Source organism: Stenella coeruleoalba (genome assembly GCF_951394435.1).
Source record: "Stenella coeruleoalba genome assembly, chromosome: 10".
In the NCBI taxonomy this organism is placed as follows: domain Eukaryota; kingdom Metazoa; phylum Chordata; class Mammalia; order Artiodactyla; family Delphinidae; genus Stenella; species Stenella coeruleoalba.
Window position 1 is genome coordinate 74,050,812 of NC_137156.1, and position 26,566 is coordinate 74,077,377.

A 26,566-nucleotide genomic window follows, 5' to 3' on the forward strand; every position below is an offset into this window, starting at 1 on the left:
TGTGAGGTGATGCCTCATTGTAGTTTTGATTTGCATTTCTCTAATCATTAGTGATATTGAGCAGCTTTTCATGTGCTTCTTGGCCATCTGTATGTCTTTCTTGAAGAAATGTCTATTTAGGCCTTCTGCCCATTTTTGGATTGGGTTGTTTGTTTTTTGAATATTGAGCTGCATGAGCTGTTTATATATTTTGGAGATTAATCCTTTGTCTGTTGATTCGTTTGCAGATATTTTCTCCCATTCTGAGGGTTGTCTTTTCGTCTTGTTTATGGTTTCCTTTGCTGTGCAAAAGGTTTTAAGTTTCATTAGGTCCCATTTGTTTATATTTCCATTATTCTAGGATGTGTGATTTATGTCAAAGAGTGTTCTTCTATGTTTTCCTCTAAGAGTTTTATAGTGTCCAGTCTTACATTTAGGTCTCGAATTCATTTTGAGTTTATTTTCGTGTATGGTGTTAGGGAGTGTTCTAATCTCATTCTTTTACATGTAGCTGTCCAGTTTTCTCAGCATCACTTATTGAAGAGACTGTCTTTTCTCCACTGTATATCCTTGCCTCCTTTGTCATAGATTAGTTGGCCATAGGTGCGTGGGTTTATCTCTGGCTTTCTCTCTTGTTCCATTGATCTATGTTTCTGTTTTTGTGCCAGTACCATATTGTCTTGATTACTGTAGCTTTGTAGTATAGTCTGAAGTCAGGGAGACTGATTCCTCCAGCTCTGTTTTTTTTCCCTCAAGACTGCTTTGGCTATTTGGGGTCTTCTGTGTCTCCATACAAATTTTAAGAGTTTTTGTTCTAGTTCCGTAAAAAATGCCATTGGTAATTTGATAGGGATTGCATTGAATCTGTAGATTGCTTCGGGTAGTATAGTCATTTTCACAATATTGATTCTTCCAATCCAAGAACATGGTATATCTCTCCATCTGTTGGTATCATCTTTAATTTCTTTCATCAGTGTCTTATAGTTTTCTGCATACAGGTCTTTTGTCTCCCTAGGTAGGTTTATTCCTAGGTATTTTATTCTTTTTGTTGCAATGGTAAATGGGAGTGTTTCCTTAATTTCTCTTTCAGATTTTTCATCATTAGTGTATAAGAATGCAAGAGATTTCTGTGCATTAATTCTGTATCCTGCGACTTTACCAAATTCATTCATTAGCTCTAGTAGTTTTCTGGTAGCATCTTTAGGATTCTCTATGTATAGTATCATGTCATCTGCAAACAGTGACAGTTTTACTTCTTCTTTTCCAATTTGGATTTCTTTTATTTCTTTTTCTTCTCTGATTGCCGTGGCTAGGACTTCCAAAACTATGTTGAATAATAGTGGTGAGAGTGGACATCCTTGTCTTGTTCCTGATCTTAGAGGAAATGCTTTCAGTTTTTCACCACTGAGAATGTGGGTTTGTTGTGTATGGCCTTTATTATGTTGAGGTAGGTTCCCTCTATGCCTTACTTTCTGGAGAGTTTTTATCATAAATGGGTGTTTAATTTTGTCAGAAGCTTTTTCTGCATCTATTGAGCTGATCATATGGTTTTTATTCTTCAGTTTGTTAATATGGTGTATCACACTGATTGATTTGCATATATTGAAGAATCCTTGCATCCCTGGTATAAATCCCACTTGATCATGGTGTATGATCCTTTTAATGTGTTGTTGGATTCTGTGTGCTAGTATTTTTTTGAGGATTTTTGCATCTGTATTCATCAGTGATATTGGTCTGTAATTTTCTTTTTTTGTAGTATCTTTGTCTGCTTTTGGTATCAGGGTGATGGTGGCCTCATAGAATGAGTTTTTGAGTGTTCCTTACTCTGCAGTTTTTTGGAAGAGTTTGAGAAGGATGGGTGTTAGCTCTTCTCTAAATGTTTGATAGAATTCACCTGTGAAGCCATCTGGTCCTGGACTTTTGTTTGTTGGAAGATTTTAAATCACAGTTTCAATTTCATTACTTGTGATTGGTCTGTTCATATTTTCTATTTCTTCCTGGTTCAGTCTTGGAGGGTTATACCTTTCTAAGAATTTGCCCATTTCTTCCAGGTTGTCCATTTTATTGGCATAGAGTTGCTTGTAGTAGTCTCTTAGGATGCTTTGTATTTCTCCGGTGTCTGTTGTAACTTCTCCTTTTTCATTTCTAATTTTATTGATTTGAGTCCTCTCCCTCTTTTTCTTGATGAGTCTGGCTAATGGTTTATCAATTTTGTTTATCTTCTCAAGGAATCAGCTTTTAGTTTTATTGATCTTTGCTATTGTTTTCTTTGTTTCTATTTCATTTATTTCTGCTCTGATCTTTATGATTTCTTTCCTTCTCCTAACGTTGGGTTTTGTTTGTTCTTCTTTCTCTAATTCCTTTAGGTGTAAGGTTAGATTGTTTATTTGAGATTTTTCTTGTTTCTTGAGGTAGGATTGTATTGCTATAAACTTCCCTCTTAGAACTGCTTTTGCTGCATCCCATAGGTTTTGGATCATCATTTTTCATTGTCATTTGTCTCTAGGTATTTTTTGATTTCCTCTTTGATTTCTTCAGTGATCTCTTGGTTATTTAGTAACGTATTGTTTAGCCTGCATGTGTTTGTGTTTTTTATGTTTTTTTCCCTGTAATTGATTTCTAATCTTATGGTGTTGTGGTCAGAAAAGATGCTTGATATGATTTCAGTTTTCTTAAATTTACTGAGGCTTGATTTGTGACCCAAGATGTGATCTGTCCTGGAGAATGTTCCGTCTTGCACTTGAGAAGAAAGTGTAATCTGCTGTTTTTGGATGAAATGTCCTATAAATATCAATTAAATCTATCTGGTCTATTGTGTCATTTAAAGCTTCTGTTTCCTTATTTATTTTCATTTTGGATGATCTGTCCATTGGTGTAAGTGAGGTGTTAAAGTCCCCCACTATGATTGTGTTACTGTCGATTTCCTCTTTTATAGCTGTTAGCAGTTGCCTTATGTATTGAGGTGTTCCTATGTTGGGTGCATATATATTTATAATTGTTATATGTTCTTCTTGGATTGATCCCTTGATCATTATGTAGTGTCCTTCCTTTTCTCTTGTAACTTTCTTTATTTTAAAGTCTATTTTATCTGATATGAGTATTGCTGTTCCAGCTTTCTTTTGATTTCCATTTGCATGGAATATCTTTTTCTGTCCCCTCACTTTCAGTCTGTATGTATCCCTAGGTCTGAAGTGGGTCTCTTGTAGACAGCATATATATGGGTCTTGTTTTTGTGTCCATTCAGCAAGCCTGTGTCTTTTGGTTGGAGCATTTAATCCATTCACGTTTAAGGTAATTATCAATATGTGTGTTCCTATTACTATTTTCTTAATTGTTTTGGGTTTGTTTTTGTAGGTCCTTGTTTCTCTTGTGTTTCCCACTTAGAGAAGTTCCTTTAGCATTTGTTGTAGAGCTGGTTTGGTGGTGCTGAATTCTCTTAGCTTTTGCTTGTCTGTAAAGCTTTTGATTTCTCCATTGAATCTGAATGAGATCCTTGCTGGGTAGAGTAATCTTGGTTGTAGGTTCTTCCCTTTCATCACTTTAAGTATATCATGCCACTCCCTTCTGGCTTGTAGAGTTTCTGCTGAGAAATCAGCTGTTAACCTTATGGGAGTTCCCTTGTATGTTATTTGTCGTTTTTCCCTTGCTGCTTTCAATAATTTTTCTTTGTCTTTAATATTTGCCAATTTGATTACTGTGTGTCTCGGCATTTTTCTCCTTAGGTTTATCCTGTATGGGACTCGCTGTGCTTCCTAGACTTGGGTGGCTGTTTCCTTTCCGATGTTAGGGAGGTTTTTGACTATAATCTCTTCAAATATTTTCTCTGGTTCTTTCTCTCTCTCTTCTCCTTCTGGGACCCCTATAATGCGAATGTTGTTGCGTTTAATGTTGTCTCAGAGGTCTCTTAGTCTGTCTTCACTTCTTTTCATTCTTTTTTCTTTATTCTGTTCCGCAGCATTCTGTCTTCCAGGTCACTTATCCGTTCTTCTGCCTCAGTTATTCTGCTATTGATTCCTTCTAGTGTAGTTTTCATTTCAGTTGTTGTATTGTTCATCTGTGTTTGTTTGTTCTGTAATTCTTCTAGGTCTTTGTTAAACATTTCTTGCATCTTCTCGATCTTTGCCTCCATTCTTTTTCCGAGGTCCTGGATCATCTTCACTATCGTTATTCTGAATTCTTTTTCTGGAAGGTTACCTATCTCCACTTCATTTAGTTGTTTTTCTGGGGTTTTATCTTGTTCCTTCATCTGGTACATCTTGTCTATCTTTCTGTGAATGTGGTTTTTGTTCCTCAGGCTGCAGGATTGTAGTTCTTCTTGCTTCTGCTGTCTGCTCTCTGGTGGATGAGGCTATCTCGGTGTTATTTTTTTATGTTTAATTCTTTGACCCCTCTGGAATAATTCAGGGGTTTTGTGACCTTCAATCACCCATCTACCTGTCTCCTCATTTTTCTGCTGCAGTGCCTTTGCCAGCATCTCTGCTCTGTCCAGCCCTGTTTTTGAGCTTTGCGGTCCCCTCTCTGTAGCCACTCTAATAGAAATACTGTATTCATTTCCCCATTGGTTGCCACCTTCCTCTCATTCCTTTGTGAGTATAACTTTAGGTAACCCTAATCCCAGATGGAGAAGGGGAGTTTTAATCTTTATTTGAAGGTCTTAGTTAAGTTTCAAGCCTTCAGTATCCCCTCTCACCCAAGCATGCCTGTTTCCCTTATTGCCTTTCTCGCTCCTGCAGGCCAGGTATCACCAGCTCAGTCCCTTGCTTTATCCTCATTGCAGATTCCTTCTTTGACCTTCACACCTTCCTGGCCAAGCTCTTTATCTCACTTGCCCTGCCTACCCTTGGTGCAGGTTGTTTAATTAGGGGAGGTGACCTGACCCGGAGGGAACTTTAAAGCCACAGGATATTTGCACTTCTCCTGTGCCGAGGAGGAGATGTTCTGCCTCCCCGGTTGGTTGTTAGCCCTTCATTCGTATTCTCTGATATGATTTAATGCTTTGTCATTTTCTTTCCTGTGATTCCAGAGTCTCAATTTCAGCTTCTGCCAGAGCCAGTAGCAGTTGGGAAAGAAGGCTGTGCTCTTCAAAGAGTGAGTATAGATTTTTAACACCATATATTACGGGGTGGGCGGGCGGGCAAGGCAGCCCTTTAATGAGACTGGGGCTACTCTGTAAGCTCCCTGGCACCCTTCTGCAGGCCAGCCTGTCTGGGGGCAGAAGTGTTCTCTGGTTCAGTAGGTCTGGTGGGGAGGGGATTGGGCACCTGAAGATTTTTAAAGCTCAAGATATATATCCAAAAGCCCTCCCTTCTCAAAGACTGTGCCTGGAGCAGGGCTCTGAGTTTGAAGGGAGTCAAGAAGACCTGGGCCTGTGGGGAGCAGGATGCTTTCCTGGGGAGTGTGACACTTGAATCAGCCCCAAAGACAGAGAGGAGTTCATCAGGCAGGCGGGAAAGAAGTGCTCCACACGAAGGGGACAGTGTGAGAGAGATGAAGTGTGAGGCTGTGCGGGGCTTTTGTGGGGGCAGGAGTTGGATGTTTGGGGTGCAGGCGGAGGTGGGGGCCAGGAAGTTGAGTCGGGATCATACGGAGTACTCAGAGTTCACACTAGACCAGAGCCCCCTGTCCTCGGTGTGAACTGAGAAGATTCCTCTGGCAGCTGGTGGTGGAAGGACTGAACGGGGTGTGAAAGAGCAGTCTTCACAGAAGTGGGAGCGAGGAGAGATGACGACCTGGACGCAGTGTGGCGGCCGAGGGAGCTGTGGTCTGACTCCTACGACGTCTCACACCTGGTGGGAATGTTTCTTCCCCCACGACGTTCCTAGTAAATGTTAAGCCAAAGGAATTGGTTGCACAGGCTTTCGGGGGGTGTGGACACCTTAAATCTGTGCTGTCCAGCGCAGCAGCTCCTATTTATATGTGGCTCTCAAGCGTTCACAATGTGATGGATGTGACTGAAGGACTGAACTTTGAATTTTATCTAATTAGTTTACATTTAAATAACCACCTATAAACAGTGCAGTTTGTCTAGACTCAGACAGGTTGGCTCCAGTGCTGGCACCTCCTTGTCTGACAGGAGTGTTGAGCAAGGAGGAAGAGTGAGACATGCATCGGAGTCTGGGAGGCCAGACTGATGGGGATACTGTTGGCAGAAATCGACAAGTCAGGAGCAAGGGGAGAGATGTACCTGAGACCTTGTAGGACAGGACTTTTGGGTCATGGAGATAGTGAAGCAGGCTTTTGGAAAAGTCTGGAAGAAGGTCCTGGCCAGGTATGTTGATTTTTGCGTTTCCTGTAGGAGGGAGTGGCAGAGGGTGTAGATATGGTGAGCTCTTCAAGGAAGACAATGAAGAGCTCATCATGGGACTGTTCAAGGGGAAAAGTAAGGAGCGTATCATGGGAATATCCAGGGGAGAGCGGGAGCAGAGAATCTTAGGAACCAAGCTTTGCATGCTCAGAGCCATGGCTTGTTTGAACAGCAGGGGTGTCTGAGCTGCAAAGTACAGAGGAGGAATGGGCTCAGCCAGAGTGAGGGGGAGACAAGGCCAGGAGGGCAGAGGTGAGCACCTTATGGCAGCAATCCTAGGGTCATGCCACACGTTCAGTGATGACTGGGCAGGCTTAACTACTTCCTTGGAACTTTCAGTGCGATTTTCCTTCGTGATGGAGAAGATTCCTGTGACAAGGCGTTAGAGCTGCTCATTTCTCAAATTACTCTATCTCATCAATCCTGGGGCTTCCATACAAGAGAATCTTAGTATCTTTTTTAGCTGTTGGTCATTAGTAATAGGTTTTTTTTTTTTTTTTTTTTTTTGCGGTACGCGGGCCTGTCACTGTTGTGTCCTCTCCCGTTGCGGAGCACAGGCTCCGGACGCGCAGGCTCAGCGGCCATGGCTCACGGGCCTAGCTGCTCCGCGGCATGTGGGATCCTCCCGGACCGGGGCACGAACCCGTGTTCCCTGCAACGGCAGGCGGACTCTCAACCACTGCGCCACCAGGGAAGCCCTAGTGATAATTTTGAGGAATTGGTTTATCTTTACAAGAACCTAGTTTCAGGACTTCCCTGGTGGCGCAGTGGTTAAGAATCAGCCAGCCAATGCAGGGGACATGGGTTTGAGCCCTGGTCCGGGAAGATCGCACATGCCGCGGAGCAACAAAGCCTATGTGCCACAGCTACTGAGCCTGCGCTCTAGAGCCCGCGAGCCACAACTACGGACGCCCGTGTGCCTAGAGCCCATGCTCCGCGACAAGAGAAGCCCACGCACCGCAACGAAGAGTAGCCCCCGCTTGCTGCAACTAGAGGAAGCACGCACGCAGCAAGGAAGACCCAACGCAGCCAAAACTAAATAAATTAAATAAATAAATAAATAAAAATTATTGAAAAAAAAGAACCTAGTTTCAGAAATCAGTGTTGGGTAGATGCAACAATGTTTAACAGCTGGGATTTTATACTCAGATTTCAAGAACTTAGTGCTTTTTCCAGGTGGACAACACTGTGGAAAGAATTTTCATATTGCAGAGTTCAAGAAAAAAATTATGAGCAGCACTGGTTAGTTTGTTGTTGTTTGTTGTTTTTTGGTGTTTTTTGGGTGTGTTGGTTCTTAGTAGCGGCACATGGGCTCTTCGTTGTGGTGTACGGGTTTTCTCTTCTTTAGCTGTGGCGAGCGTGTTCCAGATCACGTGGGCTCTAGCAGGCTCTGTAGTTGAGGCACTCAGGGCTTAGTTGCCTGCATTGTGAGACGGATTCTTTACCACTGGACCACCAGGGAAGTCCCAGCACTGGTTAGTTATTCAAAGACACCAGCAACAATAAGGTAACAAGTTGTTAACTTGTAAAGTTAGCATGTTACATCCTCTTAAAATAGTTCTGGAGAAGTGCAAAGAATGTCTATGGGAACACTGAACTCCGGGTCTTTTGTGTAACTGATGTACAATAAATATCTGCTTAGCAAGTGCTGAGAGAAGGCAAAGGTAGCATGAACCAGGCACACCTACAGGATTGGACTGAAATGCAGCTCATGCCAGGTACCAGTCAGGTGACCTTGGGGGCATTTGTTAACTTCTGTAAGCTTCAGTTTCTCCATCTTTAAAATGGGAGAAATGCTTCTTACTCCCAGTGTTGTGCAGGATAAAATGAGAGGATGTGTGTGAACCATCTACACGGGGCCTGGCATACAGCAGTCGTCCAGTACATGGAGGCTGTCGCTCTTCTATCTTTGGCTATGGTGGTAGTGGCCATGGTCATTATTGTTGTTGCTATAGTTATTAAAATAATCGTGATTTTGAAGAGACCAGGACTTTAGTTTGTCAAAATTGATGGCATATGATGTCCAGGGGAAGGCAAGATTCTATAAAAGTGTTTTACATTCTATTTATTCTTGGAATTTTGCTTTATACCTTAAGATTAAAGTATCAGAACTCAGGATGACGGGTTTTAAAAGTCAGTGAGAACATTAAAAGACAGTTGTGACACGTTATGCCTGACCTCTAACCCCTGACTAAACCTGGGAACATGAGTCCAATGTTTATCTAGATCTACTGATTAATTTTTGTCCCTGCGTTCAGAGATAAAGGCCCTGAATGCACAGCTTGGATGTTAACAGGGGAAGGCCACGTGGGAGCCTCCGGTCTCGGGGTGAGAGTGTGTTACCCTCCCTGGTACCATAAAGACCAGCTCTCCTTCCTGATGTCCCCTCGTGTCAGACTGTGCTGCAAAGCCGCTGAAATCACTGTCATTAACACTGGGGTGTCTCACGTGACACAACAGATACGTAAAACAAGTTCATTTTTCTTTTTCAGTCTATTCAGCCATTATCAAACACCAAAACGTTATCAAACATTAACCACGCACCAGATATTTCCCAGATACTGTTTTAGGTTTTGGGGAAAATGTAACAGGGAACGAGATTCTCGTGGGGAGCGAGCCAGATCCTACTCTTCAATTGTCTGGCATAATTTCAGAAATGTTTTAAGTCACCAGAGTAGGAAAAGGCAGATGAGATGTTTTGGACGAATGTTCTCATTGATAGATGAGGAAACCAAGGTCTCCCAGCCGGTGCGTGGAAGAGCCAGCGGAGCGCCCCACCCCCAGCCGCGTGCCCGTCCATCACACACATCTGCCCCAGTGGCAGCCATTCATCTGTCACCACCATGATGTTCACCAGATCCGTGAATCACCTATTAGCATTTTTCTTTAACTCATTTCCTTCTTTTAACTTAGATTAATGTGCATCGCTACCATAAACTGAAAATATCCATAAAAATCAACACAACGTTATTAAATAGCTAGATACCGTTGCCTGCGGGAGGCTCAAGGGTTAGAAAGCTATTTTGTAACCACACTGAGTTTCTCTTTGACCTAAGCAGGGCGGGAAAAGAACTGCAAAGAGATGACTTTCTCAGTGTGAATGTGAGTGTTACCTGATGCTGTGTAGCCCTGAGTGTTCTGCCCCCTGAAGTCATCTCGCAAACATCAGTTGTTTGGTCCCTGTGCTTAGGGAAACTCCACGCCCTACCCCTTAGTTGATGTTCAGTCATTGGTGATTCTGGGTTCACAAGGCTTCAGTTTTTCTGTGTCCAGCCTTGGGTACATAGAACATCCTATAAACAAACCCCAGCAGGGTAGGGCAGCTGCCTTTTCAAAGGCTGGGGCAAGTCCTTTGTAAAACGAAGGATGTTGCAGAGGTAGGAATAATGGTCAGCTCTTTATAGAAAACTCAGAAAACATGAGTGTCTTCGCTCAGGGCCTGTCTGTATTTGATGTCATCAGGGAAAGTGTGCAGGATTCTTTGTAACAAGTCCAAGCCTTGCTAAATTGATGATGCTCTGCAAAAGCTCCTTATTAAAGACTTTATTCTGCCGTTAAATGGAGGATGGAGCCAGATAAAACCTTCCCCCAAACTGACTGTGACATCCCTAGCAGGCATTGATGAAGCCATGAGGTTTCTTTTTGATGATCATGACTTCATGTTGGGGCTCCCATCTCCAGTGTCAGAGTCTGTGACATCTATGGCTTTGGGCATAAAATGTTCTAATTCCTAGTCTAAAATAACAGCATGCAGTTAACTTCCTGCAGCTCAGGAATCAGAATTCACGGCGGCCCTCAGCAGTTTTTAAGGCCTTTATGTGATGTGGAAAAGTCCTCTTGAATCCGCCAGTTCCCATCTTCACCAACTCTTGTGACCCACACTATTCAAATAGATTCGTAAAATACCCTTCACTCTGTGATTAATTTTCTTACCCCTTGACAGTGGGGCCTTTGTAGCATCGTAAATTGTATCCAGCATTAAATAGGTGACTCCTCTGGGGAGTTTTGTAATTATTGAAAGAGAGAAAAGTCAGGTCTCTTATAACATCACTGGGAATGGTTGTCCCTAAAACAAATAGGATTGAACCCATTTTGTAACTTTGATTTTCATTAATTCATTTGCACCTTATTTGTGTCCTGTGCTTATTCTAGGCACTAGAAAGAACATGTATGATTATTCCTACCGTCTAGGAGCTCTGGTTCTGGGAGGAGAAAGAGGCCAGTGATATAAGTGTGCTGGAAAAAGTGTTTACAGTGACTGAGAAACTGAGAGGACAGTTGAATCAGAAACACAGACAGTGCTTTTGCCCCTGAGAAGGCGGCAGCTTTCATTACCCTAGACTCAGTACTGTCCCCGGATAGAGTGTGTGTGAAACTGAAAGGAACCATCTAACCCACCTACAGATGTATCTGTTTCCCCCTCTAGACCGAGGGGCTTGTTTCACCAAACCTCTCACAAGAGACCAAACATCTAAATGGAGATGTCACATCTTCATGGAGAAATCAGGGGTGACAAATGTGGGTATTTAAAAGCAGAGAGGTTACAAAGATTGAGAAAAGGCCATTTGAAAAAAATTAGACCAAGTGGAGTTAGGAGCAAAGAGAGTGGGTCCAAGCCAGAAACTTGTTTTTTAATCATGACTACCAGCTGAGTGACCTTGCGCAAGTTACTTAACCTCTCTGTGCCTTAGTTGCCTCAACCTATAAATATAGGGAATAAAACACTCGCCTTGCCTGTCTGATGGAGTTGGTGTGCTCTATCAAGGGTTAGCAAATTACAACCTGAAGGCTGTTTTTTACAATACAATTTTATTGGCACACAGTCACACCCATTCATTACATGTTGTATGGCTGCTGTCTCGCTACAAGGGCAGCTTGAAGAGTTGCGACAGAGACCTTATAACCCACAATGCTGAAATATTTATCGTCTGCCCTTTACAGAAAAAGTTGGCTGACCCCCATGCTCAGTGGTCATACTGTGCCATCTTGAAATCATTATAAAATTGAAACACACATCAGTTGATAGAGGTGTATGGGACAAAGCCTTCCATTTCACAGGAAATATAAGGAAGACCATGATTTGCTAGATGTTTGCTTTTTCTTGAAGGAGCCTCTTTTTTATGTTAGTGAGATGCACACTTAACACAAGTGGCCAAGTCCTCAGATGGCAAAGGGCCACACCTGACTTACAGATCCTTGCAGAAGTCGTTTTCTCTATTGGGGAGGATGACGGGACTTGAAATATTTTTTATTCCATGAAAAAAAAAAAAACATGTTGTGAGTGAGTTCATGAGACAGGACTGGGTGGGGACCTCTAATTCAGTGGTGATTTCTAGAGTGCCTAGAAATGGGTCAGGCCCTAGTCTGAATGCTGGGGATACAGTCCCTCCCCTCCTGGAGCTCACGTCCTAGCCTTCAGATGTGTCCACCAAGTCTATGGAAGGACATCAGAAAGTATACTGAAAACTCTGCTGTTCTAATGTGTTCCCTCCTAACGTTTTACTGTATATCACTTATATGTGAAGTCTATGCCTGTACATGATACATAAGCAAAGATTTTAAAGGGTAGACCATGAAAAGCAAGTCTCCCTCTATCCCTGACACCCATCTGATTCCCACCTCAGATGCAACCACTGTTGCTGGTTTCTTGTACACCTTCCAGTGATAGTCTGTATATAGATAAGCATCCATGTGTACATGTGTATGTTTTCCTTCCTCTCCTCCCTTCCTCCCTTCCTTCCTTCCTTCCTTCCTTCCAGGCCTTCTGTCCTCCCTAACTTTTCATTTTTAAAAATTGCAAACCTAAGGGCTTCCCTGGTGGCACGGTGGTTGAGAGTCCACCTGCCGATGGGGGGGGACGCGGGTTCGTGCCCGGTCCGGGAAGATCCCACATGCCGTGGAGCGGCTGGGCCTGTGAGCCATGGCCGCTGAGCCTGCGCGTCCGGAGCCTGTGCTCCGCAACGGGAGAGGCCACAACAGTGAGAGGCCCGCGTACCGCAAAAAAAAAAAAAAAAATTGCAAACCTAGTAGGAAAGTTAGAGGTTACCAGTACATTTCACCACACTTACTTTATTTCTCCCTCCCCTACACACACATGCACGCATGCACACACACACATGGGCAAACCCAGATGCACACACGCATGCACACACGCATGTGCACAATGCACGCACAGATGCACACACGCTCACACACACACATATACATTTTTTCTCTCCTCAACTTTTAAAAGTGAGTAGCAGATATTACTATTCTTTATCCCTTAATACTTCAGCAGACGCTAGGAACAAGGACGTTCTCTTACATATAAACATAACCACAATTTCATCGCCACACTCACTAATACAATAATATTATCTAATAACCAGTCCTTACTTACATGTCCCCAGTTTCCTTTATAGCTTAAAAAAAACTCCAGGGTCATCTTAAGGATTCCTCATTACATTTAGTTGTCCTGCCTATTTAGATCTTTTAAAGCACTTGCCTCCTGATCCTTGCTCTCATTCTGTGTCATTCACTTCTCTGTTCTGCTTTGCTTCTTCACCTTGTCTCCTGAGATGGACTTTCTTTTTTTTAAATTAAAAAAAAAATTTTATTTATTTTTGGCCGCATTGGGTCTTTGTTGCTGCACGCAGGCTTTCTTTAGCTGCGGCGAGCTGAGGCTACTCTTCGTTGCAGTGCGTGGACTCCTCATTGCGGTGGCTTCTCTTGTTGTGGAGCACGGGCTCTGGGCGCGTGGGCTTCAGTAGTTGTGGCTCACGGGCTTAGTTGCTCCAGTGCATGTGGGATCTTCCCGGACCAGGGATTGAACCCGTGTCCCCTGCATTGGCAGGCGGATTCTTACCCGCTGCGCCATCAGGGAAGTCCCTGAGACGGAGTTTCAATACTGTCTCTCTCTTCAGCCCCTGCAGGTGTCAGCCAGCCCTAAAGCGCAGGATGGATCTTGACATGGTTAACATGTTTGTGATCGCGGGCGGGACGCTGGCCATCCCGATCCTGGCGTTTGTAGCCTCATTTCTCCTGTGGCCTTCGGCACTGATAAGAATCTATTACTGGTAAGTTCGTTTTATAGTTCAAGTTTTCAGGAGTATCATGACCATGCCACCTTCTCTGCTCGTCCTTTTTGGTTGTGGCTGTTCAACATTTATCATGAAATATTTCAAACTTACAGAAAAGTTGAAAGACGTCCTTTCTTGAATGTTGGGAGTGTTCCTGAAGTAGTGGTAGCTTCTCCCCAGGTAAATTCTTCCAGGTTTCTGATGGTGTCTTTACTCAGGAGACCACCCTGTCTCCCAACATCACTGATTCATGGTAATTCCTTTGGTTTTTCTTGGCCGTTGGATTCTGATCCAGTGATGTCTTGACAGGTACAGTGAAATACACTGAAAAATGAGTTAGAAAGAGTAGGATCGTGGAGATGGCATGGATAGGACAGAATGGTTTTAGATGTTTTTAAAAGCAATCATTAGTCGCGCCCACCCAGGGACGCCAAAAAAAAAAAAAAGTGTTCATTAGTAAAGTGACGGAAAAGAAGTTTCCAAAACTTCTGTCATTCTTGAGTCACCTTTATGCTTCTTGCTCTATCTGCATACCACCTCTACTTTTCTTTTGTATTTTCTTTAGAGTGACTTTTTAAGAAAACCTTCAATCAGTTTAAGAGTGACATATCACTACCTTAAGTGGAAAGCTTGCCATACATACCAAAAATATTAAATTAATATAAGAAAGTAAAAATAAGCACAATGCCATTAAATTCTGTTCATAAATTCTAGCCTAGATACCATTGCCTACCAAAGACTCTCTCCTTTCTCTGTGTTAAAAAGTCTGAGAGGTGTGAAAGGTATAGAGCCTTTCTCCTTGATGGAATCAGAAGGTTAACAGTTGAAAAGAGAGAAACTTTCTCATGATGTGCCTCAGGGACTTTTCATGCCACAGTCCATTTACCAAATAAAATCACCTCTCACACTCCCATGGTTTCATCCCATGATGAAGGAAATACTGAAATAGACCTGGTTCCTCTCTGTGCCATAGGGAAGCACACTGAGATTTAATCACAACTTCTGAAACTTAGGACTGCGTTCTGTGCCCTGAGAAAAGAATGCAGGGAGGTTGTGCCTGTGCCCTTTCTCTGCCCTCCGTTCTGGCTCCCTTTTGTTTCATTAGAGTGTGGAATTTTCCGCCTGCCAGCCAGGCTCTGATCCTTGAAAAGAAGCTAATTGAACAGAAGGGAGCTTTCATGTTTCACTCACTCTTGTGGGGAGGTGATGACCCCTTCCTAGGGTCACCCAGGACCCACCTCCGCATTGATGAAGCTAAGACTCTGCCTGCTTAAATGCCATAGCCCTTGAAGCACTGGCAGTAGGAGTGCTTTGGGGCCAAGGCTCCCATGTGGCCCCTGACGTGGAGAGGCCAGAGTGGTGTGCCCCTCTCCACCCTTGAAGTGAAGCAGAGAATGCCGTTCAGCGACGTGACCCATAACCACGTATATGGCTGCATGCAGAGGTGTGATCATTCTACCCACTGCATGCGGAAACCAGCCTCTGCTGCAGAGCCCCCCAACACCCAGTTCCTTGGGCCATCGTGGAGAAGGCTTTCAGAGTCAGAATGTTAGAGTAATTTTGATGCTTGATCTTTCAAGAGAAAATTAACTTCATAGCAAATAATTGACTTTTTTGAGTTAAAATTCATATAATTTAAACTTCACCATTTGAAAGTGTACATTTAATTGGCTTTCACCGTACTGTGAATTACCACTATCTAATTGAGAACATTTCCATCTCCCCCAAAAGAACCCCCATACTTGTTAGCAGGTACTCCCAGTTTTCTCCTCTCTTCATCCCCTGGTAACTAGTAATCTACCTTCTGTCTCTTTGAATTTGCCTGTCGTGGACATTTCATATAAACGAGATCGTACAATTTGTGTTTTTTGGGGGTCTGGCTTGCGCTTTTCAAGGCTTACCCATGCTGCAGCGTCTATCTGTACTTTGTTCATTGTGATGGCTGAATAATGGTCCATTGTATGGTTATACCACATTTTATTTATCCAAATGGACGTTTGCGTTGTTTCCACGTTTTGCTATTATGAATAATGCCTCATAGCAAATAATTCACTCTTATGAACAAGTAATACCACCAAAACCCAGAGAGGCCCCACAGAGAACATTCAGTCCTTTATTATCTGACAGCGCAGATGCAGGTGACCTAAAGCCTGCCCATGCCTGTCACTTCACTCAGAGCTGTAGCTGGAGGATGAACACAGATCTCTTTATTTTGTGAACTCAGCCACACAGGCCAAGAAGAAACCCAGTTGGCTGGGGAGGATGAAAATCCTAGAAATCCTTTGGGATTATGCCGGGTAGCGCTGTGGCAGAGGGGCTGTGATTACGGTAATAGCACCTGTAATGCCATTGCAGGGTCGCTGGAATTCCTGTGAGCGGCTTCCCCCACCCCACTGAAACGCACAGCCTGTTTGCTTCACATCACCTCACTGCAAGTGACACTTTCACAGTGGTTGTCATAGGATGAGCAGCTTTGCTGTGAGCCACTTAATGTCCCTTAACCACAGCTGCTCCTCCAAAGGCCTTCATTTACTCAGCTGCCCGTAATGACCACCCAAAGGTTCACCCTGCAGACCTGGCTTAGCCAAGTTAATTTTCAGGATTGCGATGTGAACAGGAACAGCAGGCAGTAGAGGTAGCTGGGCATCCCTGATACCCCAAGCCACGCTGCCGAGTGAGCGTATGGGTATGAGGAAGGCATCTCGGGGCGCTCGCGCCTGGACTTCCCTCTAGGTCTTCTGAGTTCCTCAGGGGCACAGACCCCCCGGTGGGTCACAGCCAGCCTTCAGAGAATTCTCTCTGGGTCTAAGTGTCCCTGGAGCATGGCTAGCACAGTTCCACAGAGATGGGGACTGTGATAGCTCCTTCAGGAGATGGCAAACACGTGGCTGTGAGAGTCCACAGGCAGCCACACTGGAGATGCCGTGGCCACTGTGGGTGACATAAGGGGCTGCTCTGGCTTTCATTTTCTAAACTGTCAAAACTGTTCACCGGGGCTTCCCTGGTGGTGCAGTGGATGAGAGTCCGCCTGCCGATGCAGGGGACGTGGGTTCGTGCCCCGGTCTGGGAAGATCCCACATGCCGCGAAGCTGCTGGGCCCGTGAGCCATGGCCGCTGAGCCTGCGCGTCCGGAGCCTGTGCTCTGCAACGGGAGAGGCTACACAGTGAGAGGCCCGTGTACCGCAAAAAAAAAAAAAAAAAAAAGATAAGAAATCATACATATAAGAGAGAGAAGAGGATAATTGGAAAAGAAGAAACAAAACTGATGTTGTTTCTGATGGCATGATTGTGTACGTAGGAAGTCCAGAAGAATCTATCGATAATTTGTTAAAATTAAAAATGTGAGGGGCTTCCCTGGTGGCGCAGTGGTTAAGAATCTGCCTGCCAATGCAGGGGACACGGGTTCGAGCCCTGGTCCGGGAAGATCCTACATGCTGCAGAGCAACTAAGCCCGTGCACCACAACTACTGAGCCTGCACTCTAGATCCCGCGAGCCACAACTACTGAATCCACACACCACAACTTCTGAAGCCCGTGTGCCTAGAGCCCATGCTCTGTAACAAGAGAAGCCACCGCAATGAGAAGCCTGTGCACCACAACGAAGACCAGCCCCCGTTCACCACAACTAGAGAAAGCCCGTGCACAGCAACGAAGACCCAAAGCAGCCAAAAATAAATAAATAAATAAATAAATGTGAATTTGGCAAGATTGCTAAATACAAGATAAGTAAACAAAAATCAGTTGTATTCTTATATAATAGCAACAAACAAATAGAAAATGAAAATATCTTGTAGCAACAAATATAAAATACCTAAGAATAAATCTAAAGAACTATGTGCAAAGCCTTTACTCAGAAAACTACAGAGTATTAGTGAGAGAAATTTTGAGCGACCTAAATTAATGGAGGGGATAGACAATATTTGTGAGTTGCAAGACTTTCCAATAGAGAGATGTCAGATTTCCCTACAGTGACCTGTAGATTCAGTGTACACACGTTTTAAAATCCCAGCAGGTTATTTTCTTATGGAATTTAATAAACTGATTCTTACACTTATAAGGAAAAGCAAAGAGCCAAATTAAGCAAGACAGGGCTTCCCTGGTGGCGCAGTGGTTGAGAATCTGCCTGCCAATGCAGGGGACACAGGTTCGAGCCCTGGTCTGGGAAGATCCCACATGCCGTGGAGCAACTAGGACCGTGAGCCACAACTACTGAGCCTGCGCGTCTGGAGCCTGTGCCCCGCAACAAGAGAGGCCGCGACAGTGAAAGGCCCACGCACCATGATGAAGAGTGGCCCCCGCTTGCCGCAACTAGAGAAAGCCCTCGCACAGAAACGAAGACCCAACACAGCCAAAAATAAAAATAAATAAATAAAAATTTAAAAAAAAAAGTAAAAAAAAATTAAGCGAGACAGTCTTGAAGGAGAACAATATTAGATGATTTACACTACCAGCTATCAAGACTAATTATTAAGCAATAGCAGTCAAGACGGTGAAATTGGCACAAAGGACAAATAAACCAACGGGACAGGAGAGTCCGGTAGCAGGTTTACATAGATACGGTCTCTTGAATTGTGACAGGTAGCACTGCTCTGCAGCAGGGAAAGGGGACTAGGTTAACTAGATATCCATCCTCAAAAAAGTCAAACTTGACCCCTTTGGCAGGTAGAATTACTAAAACAGCCCCACCAAGAACTACCTCCATAATCCCCAGAACCTGTGAGTATGATGAAATATCACTCCCACGGTTATGTCGTATTATATACACTTGACCTAAAGATGGGGAGATCATGGCCAATAAACATGTGAAATGATGATCAATTTTGTTGGCCCTAAGGGATATTCAAATTAAAACCACAGTGAGATACCATTTCACACCCATCAGAATGGCTAAAATGAAAAGGGCTGACTGACAATTCCAAGTATTGGCAAGGATGTTGTATTAGTTCTCTAGGGCTGCTGTAACAAATTGCCACAAACTGGGTGCCTTTCAACAACAGAAATTTATTCTCTCACAGCCCTGGAGGCTAGAAATACTAAACCAAAGTGCTGGCAAGGTTGGTTCCTTCTGGACTCTCTGAGGGAGGATCTGTTCCATTTCCCCGTCCCTAGCGTCTACTGGTTGCCAGCAACCCTTGGCATTCCTTGACTTGTAGTTGTGTTACTCCAGTCTCTGCCTCTGTCTTCACATGGTGTTCTTCCTTCTGTGTGTTTCTGTGTCCTAATTTCTCTCTTATAAGGACACCAGTTGCATTGGATTTGAAGCCAGCCCTAATCCACTATGACCTCAACTTAACTTGACTACATCTGCAGAGACCCTATTTCCAAATAAGGTCATATTCACGGTTTCCAGGTGGACATGAATTCTAGCGGGATACTATTAACCCACTACAGATTTGCAACAACTAGAATCTGGTGTATTGTTGACTGAAGTGTAAACTGGTTCATCCACTTTGGAAAACTCTTTGACAAAATGACCCACTGATTTCACCCAACAGAAGTGTGTATATGTATTGATCAAAAGATATATACAAAAATGTTCCATAGCAGCTCCATTTATAACACCTCCAAACTGGAAATACCCAATGTCCATTAATACTGTAATAGATAAATGAATTGAGGTATAGTCATACCATTATTCACACAATGGAGTACTATATAGCTATGAAAATGGAAAGAAGTAATGCTACATTTTACAACATGAATGATCCTTACAAACATAATATTGAGTGGAAGGAGTCAGATACAAATAAGAACTTATTGTATGATAAAATTCTAAAACATGCAGAACTCTCCTGTTTGAAAATGAGGTAGTGGGTACCTTTAGGAGGTATTAATGGGGAGGGGCATGAGGTGAATATCTGGGATGCTGGTCGTAGTCTAGACCTTGATCTGGGTGGCAGATAATGGGTTCATTCACTTTGTGCAGATTCATCAGGCTGTACACTTACAATATGTGTACTTTTCTGTATTATTTATACTTACATTGAAAGTTTCTCTAAAAAATAACAATGAAGGATGTAGAGAAATTGGATCCCTCATATACTGCTAGTGGAGAATGTGAAATGATGTAACCACTTTGGAATACAGTCTGGCAGTTCCTCAAAAGGTTTTTTTTTTAAAAGCTACTATATGACCCAGGAATTCTACTCCTACATGAACTGAGAACACCCAAGAGAACAGAAAACATATGTCCATAGGAAAACTTGCATATGTATGTTCATAGTGGCACTATTCCTAATAGCTCAGAAGTGGAAACAACCCAAATGTCCATCAACAGATGAATGGATAAACAAATATGGCATATCCATATGATGGAATATTATTTAGCCTTAAAAAGGAATAAAATACTGATATATTCTATAATGGATGAACTTGAAAACACTCTAAGTGAAATACGCCAGACACAAAAGGCCACATATTGAATGAACCCATTCATGGGAAATGTCTAGAATAGGCAAATGCATAGAGACTTGAAGTAAACTGGTGGTTGCCAGGAGCTGCAGAGGAGAATGGTGAGTGAGTGCTCATGGGTATGGATTTCTTTCTTTTTCTATTTTAATTGTGGTAAAATATACACAATATAAAATTTACCTTTTTAACTATTTGTAAGTATATAGTTCAGTTGGGTTTCTTTTTTTTTTGAGATTGAAGCAGTGCAAGCTTTATTCAATGGCCAGAGAATGGAGAAGTGGGAACTTAGTTTACAGCTGTCAACTTAGTTTACAACTATTACCTTAATGGCGAGAAGGATTTGCTTTTCTGGGGATATAGTTGTTTTACAATGTTGTGTTAGTTTCTGCTGTATACAGTGAAGTGAAGTAGAGTACCCTATGCTCTACAGCAGGTTCTCATTAGTTATCTATTTTATACATATTAGTGTATATATGTCAATCCCAATCTCCTAATTCATCCCACCCCACCCCCTTTCCCCGCTTGGTGTCCATATGTTTGTTCTCTACATCTGTCTCTATTTCTGCAGTCAGGTTTCTTTTTGATAAAAATGTTCCAGGATTAGTGGTGATGGTTGCACAACTTTGTGAATATACTAAAAACACCTCAGTCGTACCATTTAAAAGGGTGAATTTTATGGTATGTAAATTATATCTCAATAAAAAGAAATGTATATTCAACATCCTTGTCCTTAGGGAAATGCAAATGAAAACCACAGCGATATACTACACACACATTAGGATGGCTATTATTAAAAAAATGGAAAATAGCAAGTGTTGGTGAGGATGTAGAGAAACTGGAACCGTTGTGCTTTGCTGGTAGAAATGTAAAGTGGTATAACTACTGTGGAAAAGTTTAGTGGTTCCTTAAAAAGCTAAACACAGAATTACTATGTGATCCAACAATTGTACTTCTATACCCCAAAGAATTGAAAGCAAGGACTCAAACAGATACTTATATACCAATGTACATAGCAGCATTACACACAATTGCCAAAAAAATGGAAACAATCCAAATATCCATCAATAGATGAATGATAAACAAAATGTGGTATATACATACAATGGGATGTTATTCAGCCTTAAAAAGGGATATAGTTCTGATGTAGGGTACAACATGGATGAACCTTGAAAACATTATGCTAAGTGAAATAAGCCAGACACCAAAGAACAAATGATTCCACTTATATGGCTATAATATTTGTCACAAAATTTTCCACAGTTTTCCCTGGAATTTTGGCAAATGATATATTTGAAGGACAGAATCTTTTTTATATAATAATAAAACTACCATTTATTGAATATTTCCCGTGTGTTGGGCATTGAACCAGAATTTGTAATGGATTATCTCTTTTAATCTTAACCATATATATCCTTAGTAGAATGCAACATTTTCCCATATTATAGATGAGGAAATTGAGTTTCACGATCATATAGCCAGTAAATGAATGAGCTGGGATATGAATGAATGAACAAATTCATGTTACCATATCATATTTGATATCATGAAATATGTATGTTTTGTCATAAGAAGAGCTGTTAAGCTAGCCAGTTTTATTGTATCTTTAATGTTTTCAATAGGCAATATATTCATTGAAAAAGTACTAAAAAAAGCATGGTAAGTCTGCCTCCCACCGCTGTTCCCTCTCCACCTACTTCTCACAGTATTTCCCACCTCCGCTCCAGATACTCATTTTAATAGTACCTTGTATATGCTCGCATGCATTTTGTATGCAGGTATGAGTAAATATGAATATATATCCTCATCTCCCTCTCCCTTTATTTTACACAAAGGGTTAAAGTTGGTCCATTTAGGCTATTTGCTATTGTAAGACTTGGCTACCTCTTTGGTGCAAAGTATACCACAAAGTGAATCTCTGATTGAATTAATTATCTTTCATCTTGGAGAGATTCTTCATGCAGAGAGTTCAATTTGTTTAGATGGTAATTTCATATTGAAATCAGTTTCAGGCCAAACTCCAGCACTGCCAAGTCTTATGTAACCAACAGAAGCTGAGCTTTCAACCAGCTGCCATATGTTGTAAGGAATAAAACCAGAGGACTGATGAGATAATTCTTATGAAACAAGTTCTCACTGTCAGAGTCTCTAGGAAAAATATATCTGGAGTGGAAGGCAGGGGAGGGCATATGACCTTTATCAAGCTTATCCACCATAGTGGAAATTATGTCTGTACAAAATCAAATGTTTGTTACCATAAATTCCGCATCACAATTAAAATCCAAACAGTTTTTTTTTTTTTAAGCAGTCAACTCAATCAAAATCCAATACTTGAGAATGAATAGCTTCTTTGAAACCACACTAACACTTAAATATGGTTAAGACTCTGATGGCCAGTCTTTGTGTCTGAGTGATTCCCTGGGCCCAGCAAAGGGACCACGTTTCCAGAGCCCTGAAGACAAGGGATAACACCCCAAAATATGGTCTGATTTTCCACTCCATGTTCATTGGCCAGGCAGCTGCTAAGAACAAAGGCTGCATCTCCCAATACCTGGCCAACAAATGCAGTATATCCTCATAAATTGATTGCTTCTCTCAGGTGCCCTCAAGTGTATTTGTGGAGAAGCTTCAAGAACAAGTCAAGGAGCAGCTGTCCTTCTATGAGACTGGAGAGATTCCATGAAAGAATCTGGATGTCATGAAGGAGGCAATGGTTCAGGCAGAGGAAGCCACCGCTGAGATTACTAGGAAGCTGGAGAAACAGAAGAAACGCGTCAAGAAGGAAAAGAACAGCTGGCTGCAGTTCCCTTGCATCTTCAGAAAACAGCGTCAGTGCTCAGGGGGAGTGCAAGGAGACAAGTGCAAGACCCAAAAAGAAGAAAGTGAAAGCCCCAGGAGGCTTCTCAGGAGAATGGCACGGAAGATTCGTCGGTCTCTTTCTCCAAACCCAAGAAAAAGAAATCTTTTTCCAAGGAGGAGCTAGTTAGTAGTGATCCTGAAGAGACAGCCGGCAGTGGAAATCTTCCCAAGAGGAAGAAATCTTTCCCCAAAGAGGAACCAGTTAGTGACCCTGAGGAGTCAGGAAACAAGAGTGTCCCAAAGAAAAAGAGGAAATTCTCCAAGGAGGAGCTGTAAGCTGTGGACCGGAGGAGGCTGCTGGCAGCAAGAGCAGCAGTTCCAAGGAATGAAAAAGTTCCAAAAGCTCCCCCAGGAAGATTAGAATGGACCTTTCCCTGGTGGGGCGTAACCTGCAGCGATACTTCCCAACCCATCTCCTGTATCCCAATAAAAACAAATTCACAAGAATAGATAAATAAATAAGGTTAAGACTCAAATGCAGAAATTTGGTTGGTTGAAAGGCTAATTAAACTTCCAGCTTGCTCAAATAGAATTACAAATAGGCCAAGTAGTGTTTTTCACAGCAGTCACTGGAATCACCCACACTGGACAGCTGTGAGGTATGTTGAGTCCTGAGACAATAAGGAATCCAGGCGTCCATCAGACAGCCTCCTGTTGTCCTTTCTTGCCATCCAGAGATTTGTGGATGTGGAATGACACCACCGCCAGCAAGTGCAGCCTTGATGAGTCCGATTCTTCATCTCCATGAGTAGCGAGTTGTAGGTGACAAGAGGTAACACACTTTACCTTTAAGTCTTCTGATGCATTTCCTTCCAATTAAAGTACCTCTGCAGTGAGGTCCTCTAGGACTCCAGGGCGACTGCCCTGTACCCAGAGTCACTGACGCCTGCACGTCCACAGCTGCTCGTCCCAGATTTCAGGTGTCAATGAACATGGCCCACCAGGAACCGCAAGCTGGCTGTCTTCGAGGGGAAACCACCTTTGTCTTGGCATTTCTGGAGTCCTTCCCAGCCTTACCACCAGCCGTTTCCAATTCTGTGAAGCTCAAAGAAGCAAGGCAGAGAAAGGGCTCAAGTCAGACACCCAGTGAGGTCCCATTGCCTGCTCCTTCTTTGCACTGCGGTTCAAAACTGCTAGAAATTCATGTTAACAAAGGGTTATTATGTGTCATGCTTCTTAAGAAAACACCCCCTTTTCCCTTTCTAATAGACTGCTTAGTAACGTATATACATGTTACTTACAGAATATTCATGTAAGGTGCTTTCTGGAATGGTTTGGCTTTGTGCTTCTTGAGGGTGAAGCTCTGGGGGCTCCAGAGACATGCGTGGAGGATGAGGGCTGGGAAGAGCATTGGTCTTACTTCAAAGTGAGACTATACAGAGTCCCCCTCCCGAAGCTGCTTCTCTGGTGCTCAATGACTTTGACTTGCCTGTATTTTCTGTCCCCAGGTACTGGCGGAGGGCACTGGGCATGCAGGTGCGCTATGTGCGCCACGAAGACTATCAGTTCTGTTACTCCTTCCGCGGCAGGCCTGGGAACAAGCCTTCCATCCTCATGCTCCACGGATTCTCTGCCCATAAGGACATGTGGCTCAGCGTGGTCAAGGTGCAGTCCTAGAGCCTTCTCTCTTCAGAGGGTGTCACTCAGTCAAGAAGAGGTTTCCACTTGGACACGATGTCATCAGCAGGGGTAGAAAGCAAGGGGAACCCAGAACTGTGGCTCAAATCATCCTAAAATTAATGCAGTATATTATTCAGATCCTTTTATCAGACAAAATTAACTGAATTGAATGTTATTTGTAAAATCTGTGCCTTAAGAATCGTGTCACCGTATGAGTATTTCTTAGGGAAGATTCCTGACACTCACCTTCATCTCAGGCCTGTCATGACTATCAAGATCCAGCTTTTAAAAACTCACTTTTTTTTTGTTTTGTTTTGTTTTTATTTTTTTCACTTGTTTTTTTATACTCCAAGATTCTCCTCTTCCTTCACTCCTCCTCCCTTTTCTGTTTCTCCTTCTCCCCTCCCCATCTCCTTCCGTCTTCCTTCTATTTCTGCTTTTTCTTTTCCTTAGCCCTTTAGAGAAACAGTCTTGATCTGGCAGCTTTCTGGGATAGTTTTCCAAATCACTCCCTTTCTGTCCTGGTTTACTTGGGTGTGGCAACTTGCTTTACTGGTAAGAGTGAACAGCTGGTGAAGATGGGGGCTGGGAGAGGTCTTGGGAGGGAAGCACCCCAGGCTCCCACCTCAAGCAGGACCATACCCGAATGACCCCAAGTATGCTTCACACCAGGAGGAAAAGGCTCATACATCCTCTACTTCCTTATGTTCTTCTTTTTTTTTTTTTTTGCCGTACGCGGGCCTCTCACTGCTGTGGCCTCTCCCGTTGCGGAGCACAGGCTCCGGACGTGCAGGCTCAGCGACCATGGCTCACGGGCCCAGCCGCTCCGCGGCATGTGGGATCCTCCCGGACCGGGGCACGAACCCGTGTCCCCTGCATCGGCAGGTGGACTCCCAGCCACTGCGCCACCAGGGAAGCCCCTTCCTTGTGTTCTTATTTCCAAATCTCACTATGAGGACAGTCATCCTCATGCCTTAATGAACCTCTCACTTGCTGTCTCCGTCTTTCATATAACTGGATATTTGTTTATTGATAACAGATGTTTCTCAGATTCCTGGTTAAATGTGGCACATATTTAAATGGAAGAAGGTGTTTAGGATAAAAATACCCTAGGAATTAGACCTAATGCAGGAAAAAAAAAAAGTTGAAACCAGAATTAGGACGATCAGACATGGTTCTTAGGAAAGGCATTGCTCCCGTGGGCTCTGGAGCTGGACAGGACTCTGGGAGAGCAGAACTATCCCTTATAGTCCCAAGTCAGTGGCTGCGTGACTAGAGTTAAGCGTGGAAGGGGTGAGGGAAAGGAGAAGGATGTAGTACCTGCCAGCTGGTGTCAAGAAAGAGCAAAGGACGCAGGCCTGCTACCCTGACCTTTGTCCCCCTTTTCCAGTCATTCCCCCGAGTCCCCTTCCATTTCTGTATTAGATTTGGGGGGTTCCTGCTCCCTAGAAGGCTACTGGCAATGTTTATTCACGTCAGATGTTTCTAGGGTAAGATACTGGGTGGTCCAGGTTCATAACCTCCCAGGGAGTGGCTGTCCAGGTCACTTGGTAAGTAGGGGTAGCCTCCCCAGAAAAATGGGCAGACATGTTCTACACTGCACGTACTGACAGTCTGTGCCTGTGTATCCTCAGTTCCTTCCAAAGAACCTACACTTGGTCTGCGTGGACATGCCAGGACATGAGGGCACCACCCGCTCCTCCCTGGATGATCTGTCCATAGATGGACAAGTCAAGAGGATACACCAGGTAAGCAGGAGGCTCCACCAAAGATTGCCCAGGTGGGTCTTGCCCACTATTGCATGCCCGAGTCTGAAGAGCAGGCAAGGGAGTTCCGTTCTGACTCAACCATTCTCCAATGCATCCTGTCTGCAAGTAATTGCAAACAAAATGGCAGCAGCCCAGTGGTGTCCTTGGTCAGCTGTGGAGGACCAGGGCTTATTGCAGGCTGTTCTCCTCTAAACCTATTGCAGTTGTTTCTAAGGAAATGCCATCTGGGCGTTTTCTCAGCTCTTCAGAAAGGGAATTTAGAATTCCTCAAGTCCACTTCATTTTTTAGAGTCTATTTTTCTGCTTACCAGCTCCATGATGACAATGACAGCATGTCTGCCTACTTGTAGAGGATGGGGAGGGTGCTCTTTGCATTTTGTTCTAATTCAGTATCTATCTTCAGCCCCCTCTGACTGGGCTTTCAAGGTCTTGGGGCTCATGAACTATTTCAAAATTTAGTGGTTCATAAGCTTCAAATTGACATATTTTCCCCAGTTGAGGATATTTATTTCATGCCTGCCCCTCTCCCCCCATTGAACTGTGTATTCTGTTGAGGTCAGGAACCTTGT

General features: G+C 43.3%; 1 protein-coding gene across 6 annotated transcripts in view; it reads left to right on the forward strand.

The window, feature by feature from the left end:
• Positions 1-26,566, forward strand: part of ABHD6 (abhydrolase domain containing 6, acylglycerol lipase) — a 53,709-nt gene that overhangs the window by 12,974 nt on the left and 14,169 nt on the right. For 4 of the 6 annotated variants that reach the window (XM_079934396.1, XM_079934395.1, XM_079934397.1 and 1 more), the window contains exons 2-5: positions 5,003-5,067; positions 13,186-13,338; positions 24,057-24,213; positions 25,863-25,976. In XM_079934396.1, coding sequence (XP_079790522.1) covers positions 13,220-13,338; positions 24,057-24,213; positions 25,863-25,976 — 390 coding nt within the window. In that variant the 5' untranslated portion in view covers positions 5,003-5,067; positions 13,186-13,219. Of the gene's footprint in view, positions 1-5,002; positions 5,068-13,051; positions 13,339-24,056; positions 24,214-25,862; positions 25,977-26,566 lie in introns of those variants that run through there. The other 2 variants (XR_013830204.1, XM_079934394.1) reach the window with 1 other exon arrangement.